At 37.7% G+C, this 15,578-nt stretch overlaps 1 protein-coding gene across 3 annotated transcripts in view; it reads left to right on the top strand.

Annotated features, from left to right (window-relative positions):
* The window catches only part of Ppp1r12b (protein phosphatase 1 regulatory subunit 12B), a 195,579-nt gene that overhangs the window by 70,642 nt on the left and 109,359 nt on the right, over positions 1 to 15,578 (top strand). For 2 of the 3 annotated variants that reach the window (XM_090341420.1, XM_090341418.1), the window contains exons 10-14: positions 1,389 to 1,592; positions 3,011 to 3,093; positions 4,967 to 5,092; positions 7,495 to 7,677; positions 13,955 to 14,134. In XM_090341420.1, the coding sequence (XP_090197546.1) occupies positions 1,389 to 1,592; positions 3,011 to 3,093; positions 4,967 to 5,092; positions 7,495 to 7,677; positions 13,955 to 14,134 (776 nt within the window). The remainder of the gene's footprint in view (positions 1 to 1,388; positions 1,593 to 3,010; positions 3,094 to 4,966; positions 5,093 to 7,494; positions 7,678 to 13,954; positions 14,135 to 15,578) is intronic. The other variant, XM_090341421.1, reaches the window with a different exon arrangement.

Below are 15,578 nucleotides of genomic sequence, written 5' to 3'. Positions count from 1 at the left end.
CTGGCTTGTGGTGTTTAATTGGAAATGAGAGTCTGCGGTCCTCAGATCTTAAAGTCCTAAGTAGGTAGGAATTACAAATATGATCTATCCACATCTAGCTATTTCCTACTTTTGAAGAAGAAAAATGCTAACTTGAAAAAAAATGCAAACACATATATGTACTTATTCCACGTCTATAAAATAATATTGGAGAAAAAAAAAGATTGCCCTTAAAATATAATAGCTTGTGAAAAGTAGATAGCACCAAAATCTATATATTCAAATAACTGATGACAAGAGAAAATCTTAGTGTAAGCTGGAGATGAATGAGTTCGTGCTTATATTTCATTTTTCTTCTACTTAACCTGTTTTGAAGAGAAAGACCTAAGCATTTTGCAGTGAACTCCAGGCTCTAGGAAGGGACTGCTGGCTGGTATTACAAGACCAGTTATATTATGTGTATGATATTTTCCCAATTTATAGTTAAAAGGTAATATAAAGTTTCCATGAAGTTCTTTTGTCCTTTTTCCTTCCCTTTCCTCCATTTCCTCCTTCCTTTTTTCTTTCTTCATTCTTTTTTCCTCTTTCTTTTTTTCTTGCTTTCTTTCTTCTTTTTGTTTTTGAGGTACTGAGGTTGGAACCCAAAGCATTGCAAGTATTACATCCAGCTCTGAAGCTTTCTCTTCTGATGTTAAAGAAAAATTTCTTTTTTTCAAATAAAATGATGATGGTGATGAATTATCCATTTATCAAAAATAAGAAGGATGGAAATTCTTAACCCTTATAATTTTCTCTTAATTTTTTTAGCCACTGAAATCTAAAACTCTTAGATCTCTTACCCAATATGAAATTGATTTCTTGAAAGTAGTCATTAGAATTTGCCTCTATTTTTAGTAGCATTAAATTAAATCAACTTGCTACATAAAGTTTCTTCAAGTGTATTTATAGATCAGCTATCCTGTTCTCTCAAGACTCCACATATGATAGGGAAGAATTAAGCTCTTTATCACCATTTTACAGATGAAGATTGAGACCTAGAGAAACAGATTATGTTATTTTCAGGTACCTAGCAAGTGAAGATGTATCACTAGAATACATCTTCCTTGTGCACCAAGTCAGTTCTAGTGGTAATAAGAGAGCAATTCTGTCATAGCAGTCTATTTCTAGTATAGAGAAAAGGAGCACCTTGAGAGGTGATTAACAATTATCATGTGAAAGGAAATCCTGTGTTTGTTCTCCTGGTAACTGCTCTATGTTGCTCTACTGAACTTTGTTAAATGTGGAAAAGATAAACAGGTGGAAACAGAATGAATAAGCATTCAGAAGAAAAATGCTTTGATGACTATTTCTGTTTCTCTACTTCTTTTTGAACTTTTTTCCTTTTCTTTTTCTTGTTTTCTCCTTTATAGTTCTCTTCCAACCCTTTTAGCAAACCGGAAGAGCCTAAAGATGAATCTCCTTCTTCATGGAGGCTGGGACTCAGAAAAACTGGCAGCCACAACATGCTAAGTGAAGTGGCCAATTCAAGGGATGCTTTGCGGGATCGAGGCCTCTCTATCTACCGCTCTTCATCCAGCCCTCGGATCTCTGCTCTACTGGACAATAAAGATAAGGTCTGGGGAAATCCTAAGGCAATTTTCTTCTATGAAAATTCAAATCTGGGAACAAATGAAATTATTTTCTAGTTCCTAAGTTGATGGTGGTGTAGGAAGTGTTTAAAGGGAGTCAGGCACATTTGTAGTTTGACCAAATAGTTATTTATTAGCTATTATTTGCTTGTCCAGAAAAGAAAGAGGGGAAAAAAGAATAAAGCTTTAAAAATTGCTTTTCCCTTCGACTGACTTTATGTTCATTCTTCTTTACCCTCTTACCCAGATCAAAACAATGGTTCAAAGGAAATTGCCTAAATGGTTCTTCTGAACCAATACCAGAAACAACTTTTTGATATTTAGACACTCTTTAGTTCAGTTGTGAATCTTAATATAGTTCAGGCACATTAGCATTTAGAAAATTTGTTTTTCTTTTCTTTCTTTCTTTTCTTTCCTTTTTTTTTTTTTTTTTTGCGACAAGCAGGCCTGGAACTGCTATGTAACCAAGGCTGCCTTGAACCTCCTACAAACCTCCCAAGTAAAGGATTACAAGTGTGTGCCCCCATACCCAGCCTAGGAAAAAAACTTTTTTTTTCATTTGTAGAAATCTGATCATGTTAACTTCATGAGCAGTTCATATATACAGTCATTAAAGATGAGTTTGGTTCCAGACTTCATCAGGTTCACTTTGTATTGTTGTCTGATGATCATAGTCAGACATGTCTTACGATCATAGTCTTCTTACTGTGTTTTGTATTTCTGGACACTTCTTGACGTGCTGAGGCACAGTGGTGGGCACAGCATGTTGTGCATGTTCCTAATAAGCTAGATTTCAAGGAAAGATACTCTAAATCAGGATAATTTCATTGAGAACATCAGAGTAGAGCTCTTTGTGGCTTTTCAAAGATTCCCATTTCCTCTTAGCAATGTTGCTGCTTTTTGTAGTCTTTTAGTCTTTGCTACTGGTTTCTTTTCTCTTTTTTCTTTTTTCTTTTTTTTGGCAGTTCTGGGCTTGAGCTTATGGCCTGAGCACTATCCTTGGGTTTTCTCAGGGCTAGAACCCTACCACTTGAGTCATAACACCACTTCCAGCTTTTTCTATATATGTGGCACTGAGGAATAAAACCCCAGTATTTGTGCATGCTAGGCAAGCACACTACTGCTAGGCCAAACTCCCAGCTCAGCTACGGGTTCCTTTATTGGATTATTTTGGCTTTTCTCTTGAGAATTATATTCCCATGTATGGGGCTTTAGGAAGGGAAGTTAGGAATAAGATTTTGAAAGCTAACATTTTATAATACTACTGAAAATGGTATTAGTATTAACTCTAGATAGATTTCATAGGTATATTAATTCCTACCTTTTTTAACTCAAAATGTTTTCTACTCTGTCAGTTTTTTTTTTTTTACCTTTTATGTGCTTTACTTGTTTCTATTTTACAGGAAAGAGAAAACAAAGGCTATTTTAGTTCATTAGTTCCCCGGAGACTCAGCAGCACAAGTGACATTGAAGAAAAGGAGAACAGGTAATCATAAGATAGACCAAAACATAATTTCTTTTAAATTCTTTGGGCATAGTGGTCTCCTGGCCATTATTCCTCTACCATTTTTTCATAAATGTGCATAACACCTTATGAATTGTTTTTTCCTTCAGCTTAGAATACCTCCTAGCCTTTACTCCCATGTTTTGCCAGTTCTTTTACTCTTCAAATTATAACTCTAACATAGTTAGATATTACTGTTCATGACCCAAATGTGAGTTAGTTTTAATCCCTCAGAAGCTCTGTAAAAGAAGAATCTAGCTGGGCGCCAGTGGCTCACACCTGTAATCCTAGCTACTCAGGAGGCTGAGATCTGAGGATCTTGGTTCAAAGCTAGCCCAGGCACGAAGGTCCATGAGACTTTTATCTCCAATTAATCAATAGAAAACCAGAGATGGCAATGTGGCTCAAAGTGGTAGAACACTAGCCGTGAGCTGCACATGCCCAGGCCCAGAGTTCAAGCCCCACAACCGCAAAAAAAGAAAAAGAAAAAAAAGAAGGGTCCATGTCTCTCTGGTTTTTCAAGGATCCCAAGTGCTTTGCACATTGCCTACCCCATAGTACACATTGAAAATATCATTTATTTAAGTTGATCAACTTTTAATTTGTAACTAGATAAATTTAAAGCCTTCCTCAGCAGTTGAGTATAGAGACTTTGAAATATATTTTTATCTCGGCCTAATCTAGAATAGTTCTGAAGGTGTAGTTCTTTGAGCAGCAGTAACAGCCTTACTTAGGAATATATTAAAATTACAGAAGCTCAGGCCATGCCACAGAACTGTTTTGTCAGAATCTGCATTTTGAATTGGTATTAGTGGCTCACACCTGTAATCCTAGCTACTCAGGAGCCTGAGATATGAAGATTGCCTTTCATAGCCAGTCCAGGCACAAAAGTCCATGAAACTCTTTATCTCCAATTAACCAGCAGAAAACCAGAAGTGGTTCTGTGGCTCAAATGGCAGAGCGCCAACCTAAAAAGCTCATGATAGCACCCAGGCCCTGAGTTCAAGCCCCAGAATTGACAAAAGCAAAACAAAAAAATTCTAGAATCTACCTTTTGAAAGAATTTCCTATATAATTCAAGTACAATTAAAACTTGAGAAGACTATTTTAGAGACCTTTGTGAAACATGAATACCCATTACCTTGCTAGCAAAGATCCAAAGTTATCAGTGTAGATGCAAAAGTCTGCAAGTCTTCTCTGAAGTGGCTCCCAGAAGCTCTCCTTTTCTTTCCCTCTTTTTTTTTGGTGGATCATGGAGCTTGAACTTCGCCTGGGCATTGTCCCTGAGCTCTGCAGCTCAAAGCTACTGCCCTACCCTGTAGCCAAGCTCCACTTCCTGTTTTCTAGAGGATAATTGGAGATAATAGTCTCAAGTCCTTTTGTGCCTGGGCTGTCTTTGAATCTTGATCCTCAGATCTCAGCCTCCGGAGTAGCTAGTATTACAGGTGTGAGCAACCCTCCTGGCTTCTATCCATCTTCTGAGACAGACTTTTTCACCTCTCCCACTAATCCCTTCTTTGCTTAATTGATAGAAATCAGCTGTTGGGTTCTCATTACAAAATAATAAGTAAGGAACAAAAGTAATTCTTCATTACAAAAGGGACCTTTGATATATGGAATTTGGTACCTTTTGAAATGAACTGGCTTTGAAGTTGATAGAAGAAAGCAAGCAGTAGTACTTGTCTTCTATTTGTAACAAAACAGATTTATAAAATAGAATCACTTAGAAGATACGTTTATTTCTTTAGCCATATTTCAATTTGCCGTTGGCTTTTCTCCTTCTTTGCTTTTTATCCTAGATAGAACTAGTGATACAAATCAGTGGTTTGTTTGATTTGCTTTCATGTTTCTACAGAGAATCAGCTGTTAATCTAGTAAGGAGTGGCTCCTACACTCGGCAACTTTGGAAGGATGAAGGGAAAAGAAATGAAACCCAACAGAAAATTGCTCCTTCCGCCTATGTATCAACCTATTTGAAAAGGTACCTGGTGCAAAAGGGTGGGCAGTGATTTTCCTTCACTATGGCTATGGGAACATGGGTAATAACTGCATGCCTTTTTATATCTAATTATCCAGTGAATCAACAAATGAATTGCTTTTAGGTTTCTTGGGATTAACATATTGACTAATTTAAAATTAAAAGTTAATTTGTTCTCAATGACTGAATTAAAGTATGTCAATTCTAAATTCTCATCACTGACCTGACTCTATACCCAATTTTCTCAGTCCTAGTAAAATCTTTTATCAGAAGTGACTTTTAGTAATCTGGGAAAGACTGAATTTAAAAACATCCTGTCCAGTAGCTGATTTCCATTTTCTAAAACTAGTCATTCCCATTTCAAGTTATATTTTTTGTGGGGAGGAAGGGAGGGACCTTTATAGGGTGGCAAGGGGTTGGAAAGGGGAATAGTTATATATTGCATTAAAGACATTTCATATTAAAGCCTGTTAATTTAGGGACTTGAGTTGTTTTTTTTTTTTATGACTTTAATGGCCCTCAGATCCATCAAGATGTGAAACTCGCAAGTTTGGTGCAGAGAAGGTACTTGGGTTTCCTTCTTTTTTTTTTTTTTTCCTTCATCTGTATTCCTTTTTCTGCAAGTATTTTCTTTGCCACAAGCTAGCCAGCAAGCAAAGCACCTTTGCCAGAACCATTAAGCTACAAGATACACTTAATTAATGTTTTAATTTGAACCTTGCTGCTGATGTGGAAGAATCTGTTTTTCATTGCTTACTTTCAATTCTTTCTTCACTTCCCACTTAATGCATCCATCTGCCTCTTTCATACATTTGTCATGAGGTTTTCTAGATGATTGGCTACCTTCCATTGATCATAAACTGTATGACAGATTAGCTGTTTGGAATAAAAAATTATTTCTCCCTGACAGGAAGGCACTTGGTCACATAGTTAATGTGACTTGAGAAATAAAAAGCTATCAAAGAAAAAGCCTTTTAACTATCTTCAGTTCTGAAGATTCATCCTATAAGAAAGGGCTCAACAGTAAAATTGTACAAGTTTGGTTTAGTGATCTGATTGGCATTGATAGAAACCAGAAGTTTGGTGCTTTGCCTTATTTGTCTTAAAGGCAAAGGCTTTAGTAGTCCTATTTACTTTAGTACTACTATAGTCAAATGCAATATCAAAAACTTTTCAAGGAAAATAATGCTCTGGATCTAGGAGAGAGAGAAAGCTGATGCTTGGTTTCCAGGCAGGAGTTATTTTGTTGATTTTCATGAACACCAAGTTATGAGCAAGTGAGTTGAGTGGCATTTGGTTTGATAGATGTAATTGCCAAAATTACAGTGGACAGAGAAGGGAAGGGCTCCCTCTATTTAAGGTAGAAATAGGCTCAATTATATGAGCATTTTTTGAGAAAAGATCTACAGCTTGCTTCATACCTGAATTTTCAAAGCTCATCTTATATAATCCTAAAGCATATTTTGATTTTTATAAATTTCTGTCTTATCTTTTCAAGAAATAATTATATGTTCCATTTAAAAATGAAAGTGGAAATAGGAATTTGTTATTCCCTGCCTGTCACAAATCTTGGTATGTGTTCCATTTTCTGTCATCTCTTGTTTATTGGCAAGCATTAATTTCCTGTGGTCCAATAAGATGCCTCTTTCCTAGAGAGGGTTTCATAACTTTTTGTGATCATCTCCTAAAGTGTTTTATTACAATTATAGTTAGGAAATATTTTTAATTTTAATCCAGATAATTTTTTTCCTGCCATCGATATAGTTCTTACCTGTCTTCAAGTGGAATAAGGAAAAATTGGCTTTTAGTACCCACAGTATTACTTTCTACACTTAAAGCTTTTAGTCCTTTAAATTTTCATTGTAAGCTAAATAACTGCATTTCTCAAAGTCATTTTTTCCCAAAGTGTTTCTTCTTTACCACTTTTTACCTTTACATTTCTAAAACCTCTCCAAATTTCTCTAGTCTTGCTCTGGCTTCTGTAGTACTACTTTCCTATCAGACGGACATTTGGGGGTGCATGATTTTTTGCATTGGGTTTGTTGAAGATTATTTCTAACAGAAATAAGCTATTTCCTATTATTTCCATTCTTTCTACTGTTGACATATATTCTATTTTCCTGCTTTTCTGTGTTAAATATCATCTCTCTACATTTCTTCACTCTTTTTGGATGATTGACCAAGATATCATCTTTTAAAGAGTGATGATTGCTTCATTCTTTTGGATGATTACCTGCTTGCTGCCAGCCATGCAACTCCAGCTGGAGTTGAGTACTCCACTTTCCAGTTGCCCCTCTCTTTGATCTTCATGCCTTTTAAGTGCACAATCTGGGTGGGAAGGTGGTGCTGGGAAATGGTGGATGAGCAGCATGTCCTGAAGAAAGTGACTATGTGCTGTTTTGCAGTGCTTCATTTGGTAGAAGTAGTGACCCCACAAGTCCCTACATTTCAGCCAATCGCAATTCATCTTCTGCTACCTCACCCATTACCATTGGTTCATCTACTTCTCGGGGCAGTCAGTGGCATCCTGCCTCTTCTTGCCCCGCACCAATCAGTACAAACACTACTGCATCTGTACAACCTGGCAGGTAAGGCTTCTTGGAGCCATTTGAGTTGCATTCATCTAAGTTAATACTCTGGAAACACATGAAATTTGAACCAAAGAGGCTGTACCACTATAGAAGCAAGTTTGAATCCCTGTGAAAATGACTACAACTTAATGAAGACATGTTTTTGATGTTTTGTTGAATGTTTCACTGTACTTGGCATTCGGGTCAACTTGGCATGACTGCTTTTATTTCTGAGTAATGTTACCAGTTGTGGTTGCAATTTAAGGATCTCAGACCTGTTGTAGGAAACAAATACCAAGCATATTCCTATATTTTACATACATTAGTTTTCTAGTACTTATGAGTAGAAATCTTGCATACTTAGTTATGTTGTAAAATGGCACACAAGCTCAGATCCAAAGACAAGTTAACTCATATTCCAAAACTCATATTCCTATCGCCTTCTGAGAATTCCAATCAATGAGAATGTTTTTCTAGAAACACTGTGAAATGGGGAGGTGTGTGTGTGTGTGTGTGTGTGTGTGTGTGTGTGTGTGTGTGTGCGCATGTGTGTGTTCCTAACCGTATTCTAGGGGTGATAATATCTTGATTTCTGGTTCATAAAGGCAAAGGGTAGCAACTGCAGCATTACTTTAGCTGCGTTTTGTTTTTGTTTTTTTTTGCCAGTCCTGAGGCTTGAACTCAGGGCCTGAAGACTGTCCTTGGGCTTTCCTCAAGGTTAGTGCTCTACCACTTCCAGCTTTTTTCTATGTATGTGGAACCCAGGAATCAAACCCAGGTCTTCGTGCATGCTAAGCAAGCACTCTACCACTAGGCCAAACTCCCAGCCCTAGCTGCAGTTGTCAGAGATTCTTTTAGGTCTTTTCCCTATAACTGATCCAAAGAAAATGAACAAAAATGTTAATGATGATAGTGTTTTTTGAGAACTCTGGTTATGATGACAGTTGATGTATGTCAATATTCAAGGTTTCCTTCCCTAAAACAAGTAGTGTTTAATTTTCTTGGCCAAGAGCACAGATTTATGATTATTATTACTGATGTATAATTATGGGGATATTTATTAGGTCCTCATAATCAATTGCTTACTAATACTATATAATTATGTAGAGATTTATTAGGTCCCAAAGTAATCTAGCTGTATAGACATTATCACCAAAACACAAAGAGGGCTGAAAATGTAGCATGATGGTAGTGCACTTACCTAGCATCCTCAAGGAAGGTCCTGAGTTCCATCTGCAGCACTGGGAGGGAAAGTCACAGAGCCGAAACTGGAAAAAAAAAATGAATATAGTTATCACTTGTTGGACTCTATTTTGTGACAAACATTGGGTTAAGTACTAAATAAAATTTATATTAGGATTTGATTATGCACAGTAAGTCTACATAATAGTGTCTTAAAAAAGATAAAGGTTTGTAGTTGGCCTTGCTTGTAAGAAATAGGCTTTCTTAGAAAGAGGCATAGTAGCTCCAGAGTCATTAAAGGACTGGGTTTTTTTTGTTCATTCTTTTCTGTAATCTTTACATTACGCTGGTGTTCTACCACTTGAACCATGCCCCCACTTCTGCTATTTTTCTGCATAAATGGGGATGAAAGTCTCAACTTCAGGCTGTGATTCTCAGATGTCAGGCTTCTGAGTAGTCAGGCATTACAGGCGCTAAAACATAACACTTTTGAAGACTGAAGTAATATCTAAAAATATACAAGCTACTGGGGCCAGGAGTTTGGCCTAGTGGTAGAGTGCTTGCCTAGCATGCACGAAGACCCGGGTTCGATTCCTCAGTACTGGAAAAAAAATCAGAAGTGGTGCTATGGTTCAAGTAGTAGAGCTCTACCCTTGAGAAAAACCAAGGACAGTGCTCAGGCTTTAAGCCTAAGCTTAGGACTGGCAAAACAAAAAATACAAGCAACTTCTCTAGAAGTAATTAATAATTTAGGTTAAGGTGTTGCCTCATGTTCTAAAGTAATTGATGAAGCTGTATATTGTGGTTATATTCTAGGCAAGAAGCATTTGAAAAGTAAGAAACAGGCAAAGAGGGAATCCCTCTAAACTGGTAATTTTCTAAGAAACACTAATTTCTTGCTTCTGTTTTATAGCAGACTTCAAGGAAATATGGATTTTTAATAGTACATTACCATCCTAGGTAATACAGGTATTCTGTGTAAGAGGGGGTGAAAAACAACTATAGTTAGGCAGCTAGCTGCTTCCAGCATATAGTCTGATTTTATAGATGAGGATGCAGACAAAAGCTTAATCATCTGTCCACGATCCAACAGTGAGTGAGGAACTGAAATAAGGATTTTAACCCAAATTTGTCCACTGCAGGGCTCTTTTCTGTTTTTGTCATGGTTTAGTTTCCACTGAGTCTATAGTGTGTTCTAGGTACTATGTTAGATCTTCTACATACATTATTTTATTTCATCAGTTATCTCAAAAGTAGGGCTCCTGGGCCTGGAGTTTGGCCTAGTGGTAGAGTGCTTGCCTAGCATGCACGAAGACCCGGGTTCAATTCCTTGGTACCACATACATAGAAAAAAGCTAGAAATGGTGCTGAGGCTCAAGTGGTAGAGCTCTAGCCTTGAGAAAGTCCAAGGACAGTGCTCAGACCCTGAGCTCAAGCCGAGGATTGGCAAAAAAAAAAAAAGAAAAAAGAAAAAAGGAAAAAAAAATGTAGGGCTCCTGCTTATTCAGGGTATTATCACTCCTGTTTTTACAGATGAAAAAGAAATCATTAAATTGGCTTGAGTTTAGCCAATTTAGTTCTTCCATACCCATAATTTATCTAACTCCATTGTACAGCTTTGATCTTTGCTACAAAGCTTTTCCTACGTGTAAAATTACACAATGTTTCTAAACTTTTTTTTTTTTTTTTTTGGCCAGTCTGGGCTTGAGCTCAGGGCCTAAGCACTGTCCTTGGGCTCTCCTCGAGGCTAGAGCTCTCCCACTGGAGCCCCAGCACCACTTCCGGCTTTTTTTCCCCTATGTATGTGGTATCAAGGAATCTAACCTGGGTCTTCCTGCATGCTAGGCAAGCATTCTTACCTTCTACCACTAGGCCAAACGCCTGGCCCTCTAAAATTGTTTTGTTTTGTTTTTAATTTCAGTGTATAGAGGGAAGAGTTGCAGTGATATTCGCCAGATAGAGGGTGCATTACTTCTCACACATTGATATCCCTTCTTAAGTTTTTGTCCCCATTTCCCTCCCTCCACTCCCTCCCCTCATTTTTCCTCTCCTATTTTAAATAAACAAGTAAACATCTATATAATATACCAGGTAACAAAGTGGGATACTGTAACAATATGAGATTGACCAAAGGGACACAAGAGAAGAGAGAAAAACATAATACATAAAGAATAACAGTCATGGGCCGGGAGTTTGGCCTAGTGGTTAAAGTGCTTGCCTAGCATGCATGAAGACCTGGGTTCAATTCCTCGGTACCACATATAGAAAAAAAGCCAGAAGTGGTGCTGAGGCTCAAGTGGTAGAGCTCTAGCCTTGAGAAAGTCCAAGGACAGTGCTCAGGCCCTGAGTTCAAGCCCAGGACTGGTAAAAAAAAAAAAAAAAAAAAAAAAAGAATAACAGTCACTTATAATTAAGCTCTTGTTTCCATGTCCTAGAGGTCCATTAATTTGGCCTCATCCTATATGGCCTTATATATCTAGGGTTTGAACTATTGTAATCCTCTGCTAAGAGACTTCTAGATGTGTACTACTTATTACAGATGAGGGAAACCATTGAGCCTATGTTCCTTTGGGTCTGGCTTACTTCACTTAATACTAAAATTGTTTATATAGTTTAATTGAATAAAATTGCTGGCATCCCAGGAGCTTAATAAATGATGGGACAAAGCATGTTATTATTTTTTAAAAACTTCAGAAAATATTTTAATAAGTATAATGTCTTAACCTTTAAAAAAAAAAGTTTTCTGAAGGGTTTCTTTAGTTGCCCAATTTGGCCTAGACTTCTAGACTCAAGTGATCCTCCTGCCTCAGCCTATCACTATATTACCACAATGGTTTAATTTTTTATACATGAAAACTGTGCTTTAGCCTAATCTTATTAGTACTTTCTATAGACTAATTTTGCCTTACGTTTATTTTTTTCTTTTTTTTTTACTTTTTGCTAGTCCTGGGGCTTGAACTCAGGGCCTGAGCACTGTCCTTGGGCTTTCCTCTACCACTTGAGCCACAGCACCACTTCTGGCTTTTCTATATGGTACTGAGGAATTGGACCTGGGTCTTCATGTATGTTAGACAAGTACTCTACCACTAGGCCAAACTCCCAGCCTTTGCCTTCAGTTTTTAAAATTAGAAAATGTATTGTTGGCCAGGTGCAGTGGCTCATACCTGTAATCCTAGCTACTCAGGAGGCTGAGATCTGAGGATCGAGGTTCAAACTAGCCCAAGCACAAAAGGACCTGAAATCCTTATCTCCAATTAACCTTCTAGCTCAAGGGTAGGGTGGTAGGTAGCCTTGAGCTGAAGAGCTCTGGGACATTGTCCAGGTCCAGCAGTAGCTCAGTAGCGAAGCTGTAGAGCTCAGGGACAGTGCCCGGGCCAAGTTCAAGCCCCATGACCCACAAAAAAAAAAAAAAAAAAAAGAAAGAAAATGTATAGTTTGAGTGAAGGGTGTTAGTGTCCAAAAAGAAATGTACTTATTGTAACCCTCTATGCACCACCTTTATGATAACAAAGTATTGAAAAAAGAAAGCACATAAACATTTCACTTTATCCTAAGCTATTAATTGTTCTAGAGAAATAGCTTGTATTTTTTAGATATTACTTCAGTCTTCAAAAATATTCCATTTTAGCGCCTGTCATGCCTGACTACTCAAGAGGCTGAGATCTGAGAATCACAGCTTGAAGCTGAGACTTTCATCTCCAGTTAGGCAGAAAAAAAGCCAGAAGTGGTGGCATGGTTTTAGTGGTAGAATACCAGCCATAAACAAGAAAAGCCTAGTGAGAACTCCAGGCCCAGAGTTCTTTCACACACAGAAAAAAAGTTTTTGTTTTAGGCAAGGCACAATGGCTCATGCCTTTAATCCCAGCAACTGGGGAGGTGGAGTTAAGTAGGATCAAGGTTGTAAATCAGCCCAAGCAAAAGCTGTCTCAAAAGCTGAGCATAGAAGTACATGTTTGTAATCTCAGTTTATGTGGGAGTCAATAGGTATGAGGACAGCAGTCCATGGCTGGCCCTGGGCAAAAACTCAAAACACTGAAAGATAAAGCAAAATGGGCTGAGAGCCTGGCTCAAGCAGAATGCTTTCCCAGCAAGCAACAGGCTAGGGTCAGACCCCAGTATTGCCCCTAGTGTTCTATTTTAATATTTATACCTTGATACCATATTTAAGATAACACTTTTAGGATATGATTATTTCTTTAAGCTTATTATAATAATGTAATTATTTTGGACTTAAGGTACTTGTAATCACTTCTGATAATGATTGTGAGTATGTGGAAAACAGATTTTTAACTTCATGTTTTTCATTGCTTTTCCCATCTCGTGAGTATCAATTTTGGATCTCTGTTACCCCAGCAACAAGCTGTGACATCACAAATGATAGCTTTTTGGGTGGAGAGCCAATGGTTGCTTCTAACTCTTTGTTCAGAAACAAAGCTCTTGTTTTTACATAAATGAGTTTAATTATACCGCTTATGTTGAAGTCTGTAGTTAAGGTTTCATATAGAATCCTGCTCTGTTTTTGTTTCAGTTTCTCACTTGTGCAGTTAGAGATGTAGACAATTAGACATTTGGTTAAATTGGAAAGCTGCTGCAGTTATTGAACTGGGTTAAAGACAATTAAACATACTGAGGTTATGGGATGTTTTGCAAATGGATAATCCAAGAAGATGGTTGTCAAATCTAGGCTGATGACTGCCACAAAGAATGTCACTGCCAAGAATTAAGGGACAGGTGGAGATTAATATCGTAAGTGACTTTAGTGTCTTTTTCACATGTAGAGAGACTGTGCATGTTTGGAGGGAGGCCAGATGGCAATGAGGAATCTTAAAACACTCTTGCATGCCAGTATTTTACCTTTTGCCATAGCTAATTTTTATCTTTCAGTTTTTTTAATCTCATGCAAAAAGACCAAAAATATCAAAGTGCAAGTCTTTGGGCAAAAGATATCAGATTAAATGTATGCTATGGAAAGATTTAGAACTCAGAATAAATCAAGAAACAGAACCTGAACAGGAAGATTCTCTTGTTAGATCTCTGAGCCTCCTTCCTGTCTCTATGGCAGTGCTTTGTTGTAAAGCATGCTGACTGTTCTGTTCATGTCTTTTCATTTCAGGACTCCTTACAGATCCCAAGCTGATTCTGCAGAGAAAACAGCAGACAGTGTTTCTTCTGGTACCCCGCTCTGTGTAATCACCAATCGCCCTCCACCTAGCACTACTAATGGGGTTACTGCTGCTTCTGTGCCCTCCTCTCCTGGTACAGACTCCTCCGTGGAAGGCAGAGAGAAGAGAAGGTATGTTAGCTCACTGATACCTTTGTGATAGTCTGCTTTGAGGTAGGAGACAAAGGAGTGGGAGAGAAGTCTTGCCCCCAAGCTCAAATGAATTTTTGGAAATAGATCTTCATTTTTTTTAGGGTTCTTACATTTTCTTCTGGAAGAGTTGTTTATAGAGATCTTAATTATTTTATTTCTAGTTACTTAACATCTACTCTCTAGTCATAACTTTTTGTATTTGTCTCATCAGAGCAACCATTGTCAGTATTATTTCTGCATTTCGTAATGGAGAACTTGAAGCAAAAATAAAAAAAGACCTTTTGTTCTGGGTAGTCTGTGATGACTTCTCTGACAGCAAAAAGCTACTAATTTTAAAAGAAAATCAGAAAAGGAAATGAATATGAAGGAAAGGAAATAATATGGATGAAGGGTAGAGACCATATATTTGTCTCTTTTTTTCTTTTGAATACTGAAGGTTGAATCTAGGGTCTAGCACATGCTAAGCAAAGTACTTTGTCACTGAGCTATATCCCAAACCCCTGTCTTTTTTTTTTTTTTTTTTAGACAGTCTCATTGTATAATTCAAATTGGCCTTGAATTTGTGATCTCCTCCTGTTAGCTTCCAGAGTGCTAGGATTACAGCATTGCACCAATGCCCCCTGTATGCTTCAGTTTCTCCTTTGTTCATGGCTCTACCACTTGAACCATACCTCCACTTATGGCTTTTTCTGGTTGGTGGTAGTGGTTAGTTAGAGATAAAAGTCTCACACACTTTTCTGCCCCTACTCTGACTGGCTTTAAACTGCTATCCTTCAGATCTCAGGCTCAGGAGTGGCTAGACTTATAGGGGCAAGCCAATAGTATCTAGGGACTCTGTAATTTTTCTCGAGAGAAATTAGAACATCTGTAGATTGGCATAGGAAAAATGAAAAGAATCTAAGAAGAACATTTGGTGGGGACAATCCTGGACTTTGAACTCAGAGCCTTTTACTTGTTCAGTTCAACAAGGGACTTGAATATTTGAGCTACACTTCTAGCTCTAAGAATGTGTGTGTGTGTGTGTGTGTGTGAGAGAGAGAGAGAGAGAGAGAGAGAGAGAGAGAGAGAGAGAGAGAGAGAGAGAGAGAGAGAGAGAGAGAGAAAGAGAACGAACTTAGGGCCTTGAGCTCTCCTTCAGCTTTCTTGCTCATGCTTGGTGCTCTACCACTGGAGCTAGGCATGCATTTTGCTGATTAATTGGAGATTAAATCTTGGAGACTTTCCTGCCAGTCTGGCTTTGAATTAAAATTCTCCAGATCACAGCCTCCTGAGATTACAAGCAAGGGCCACTGATAACCAGCAGAAGAACTTTTTAATTGTTAGGCGCAAGAGACCTTGAAAGATGTGAACAAAGGAGCATATACATTTCTTCTTCCTATAAATATATGAACAGTATAATGCACTCCATTTGTGAGTCCATTAT

This window comes from Megascapheus bottae, chromosome 10 (genome assembly GCF_031878675.1).
Source record: "Megascapheus bottae isolate mThoBot1 chromosome 10, mThoBot2.hap1, whole genome shotgun sequence".
Classification (NCBI taxonomy): Eukaryota; Metazoa; Chordata; class Mammalia; order Rodentia; family Geomyidae; genus Megascapheus; species Megascapheus bottae.
Note: the sequence above shows the minus strand (reverse complement) of the source record. Positions and strands in the feature narration are given on the sequence as shown.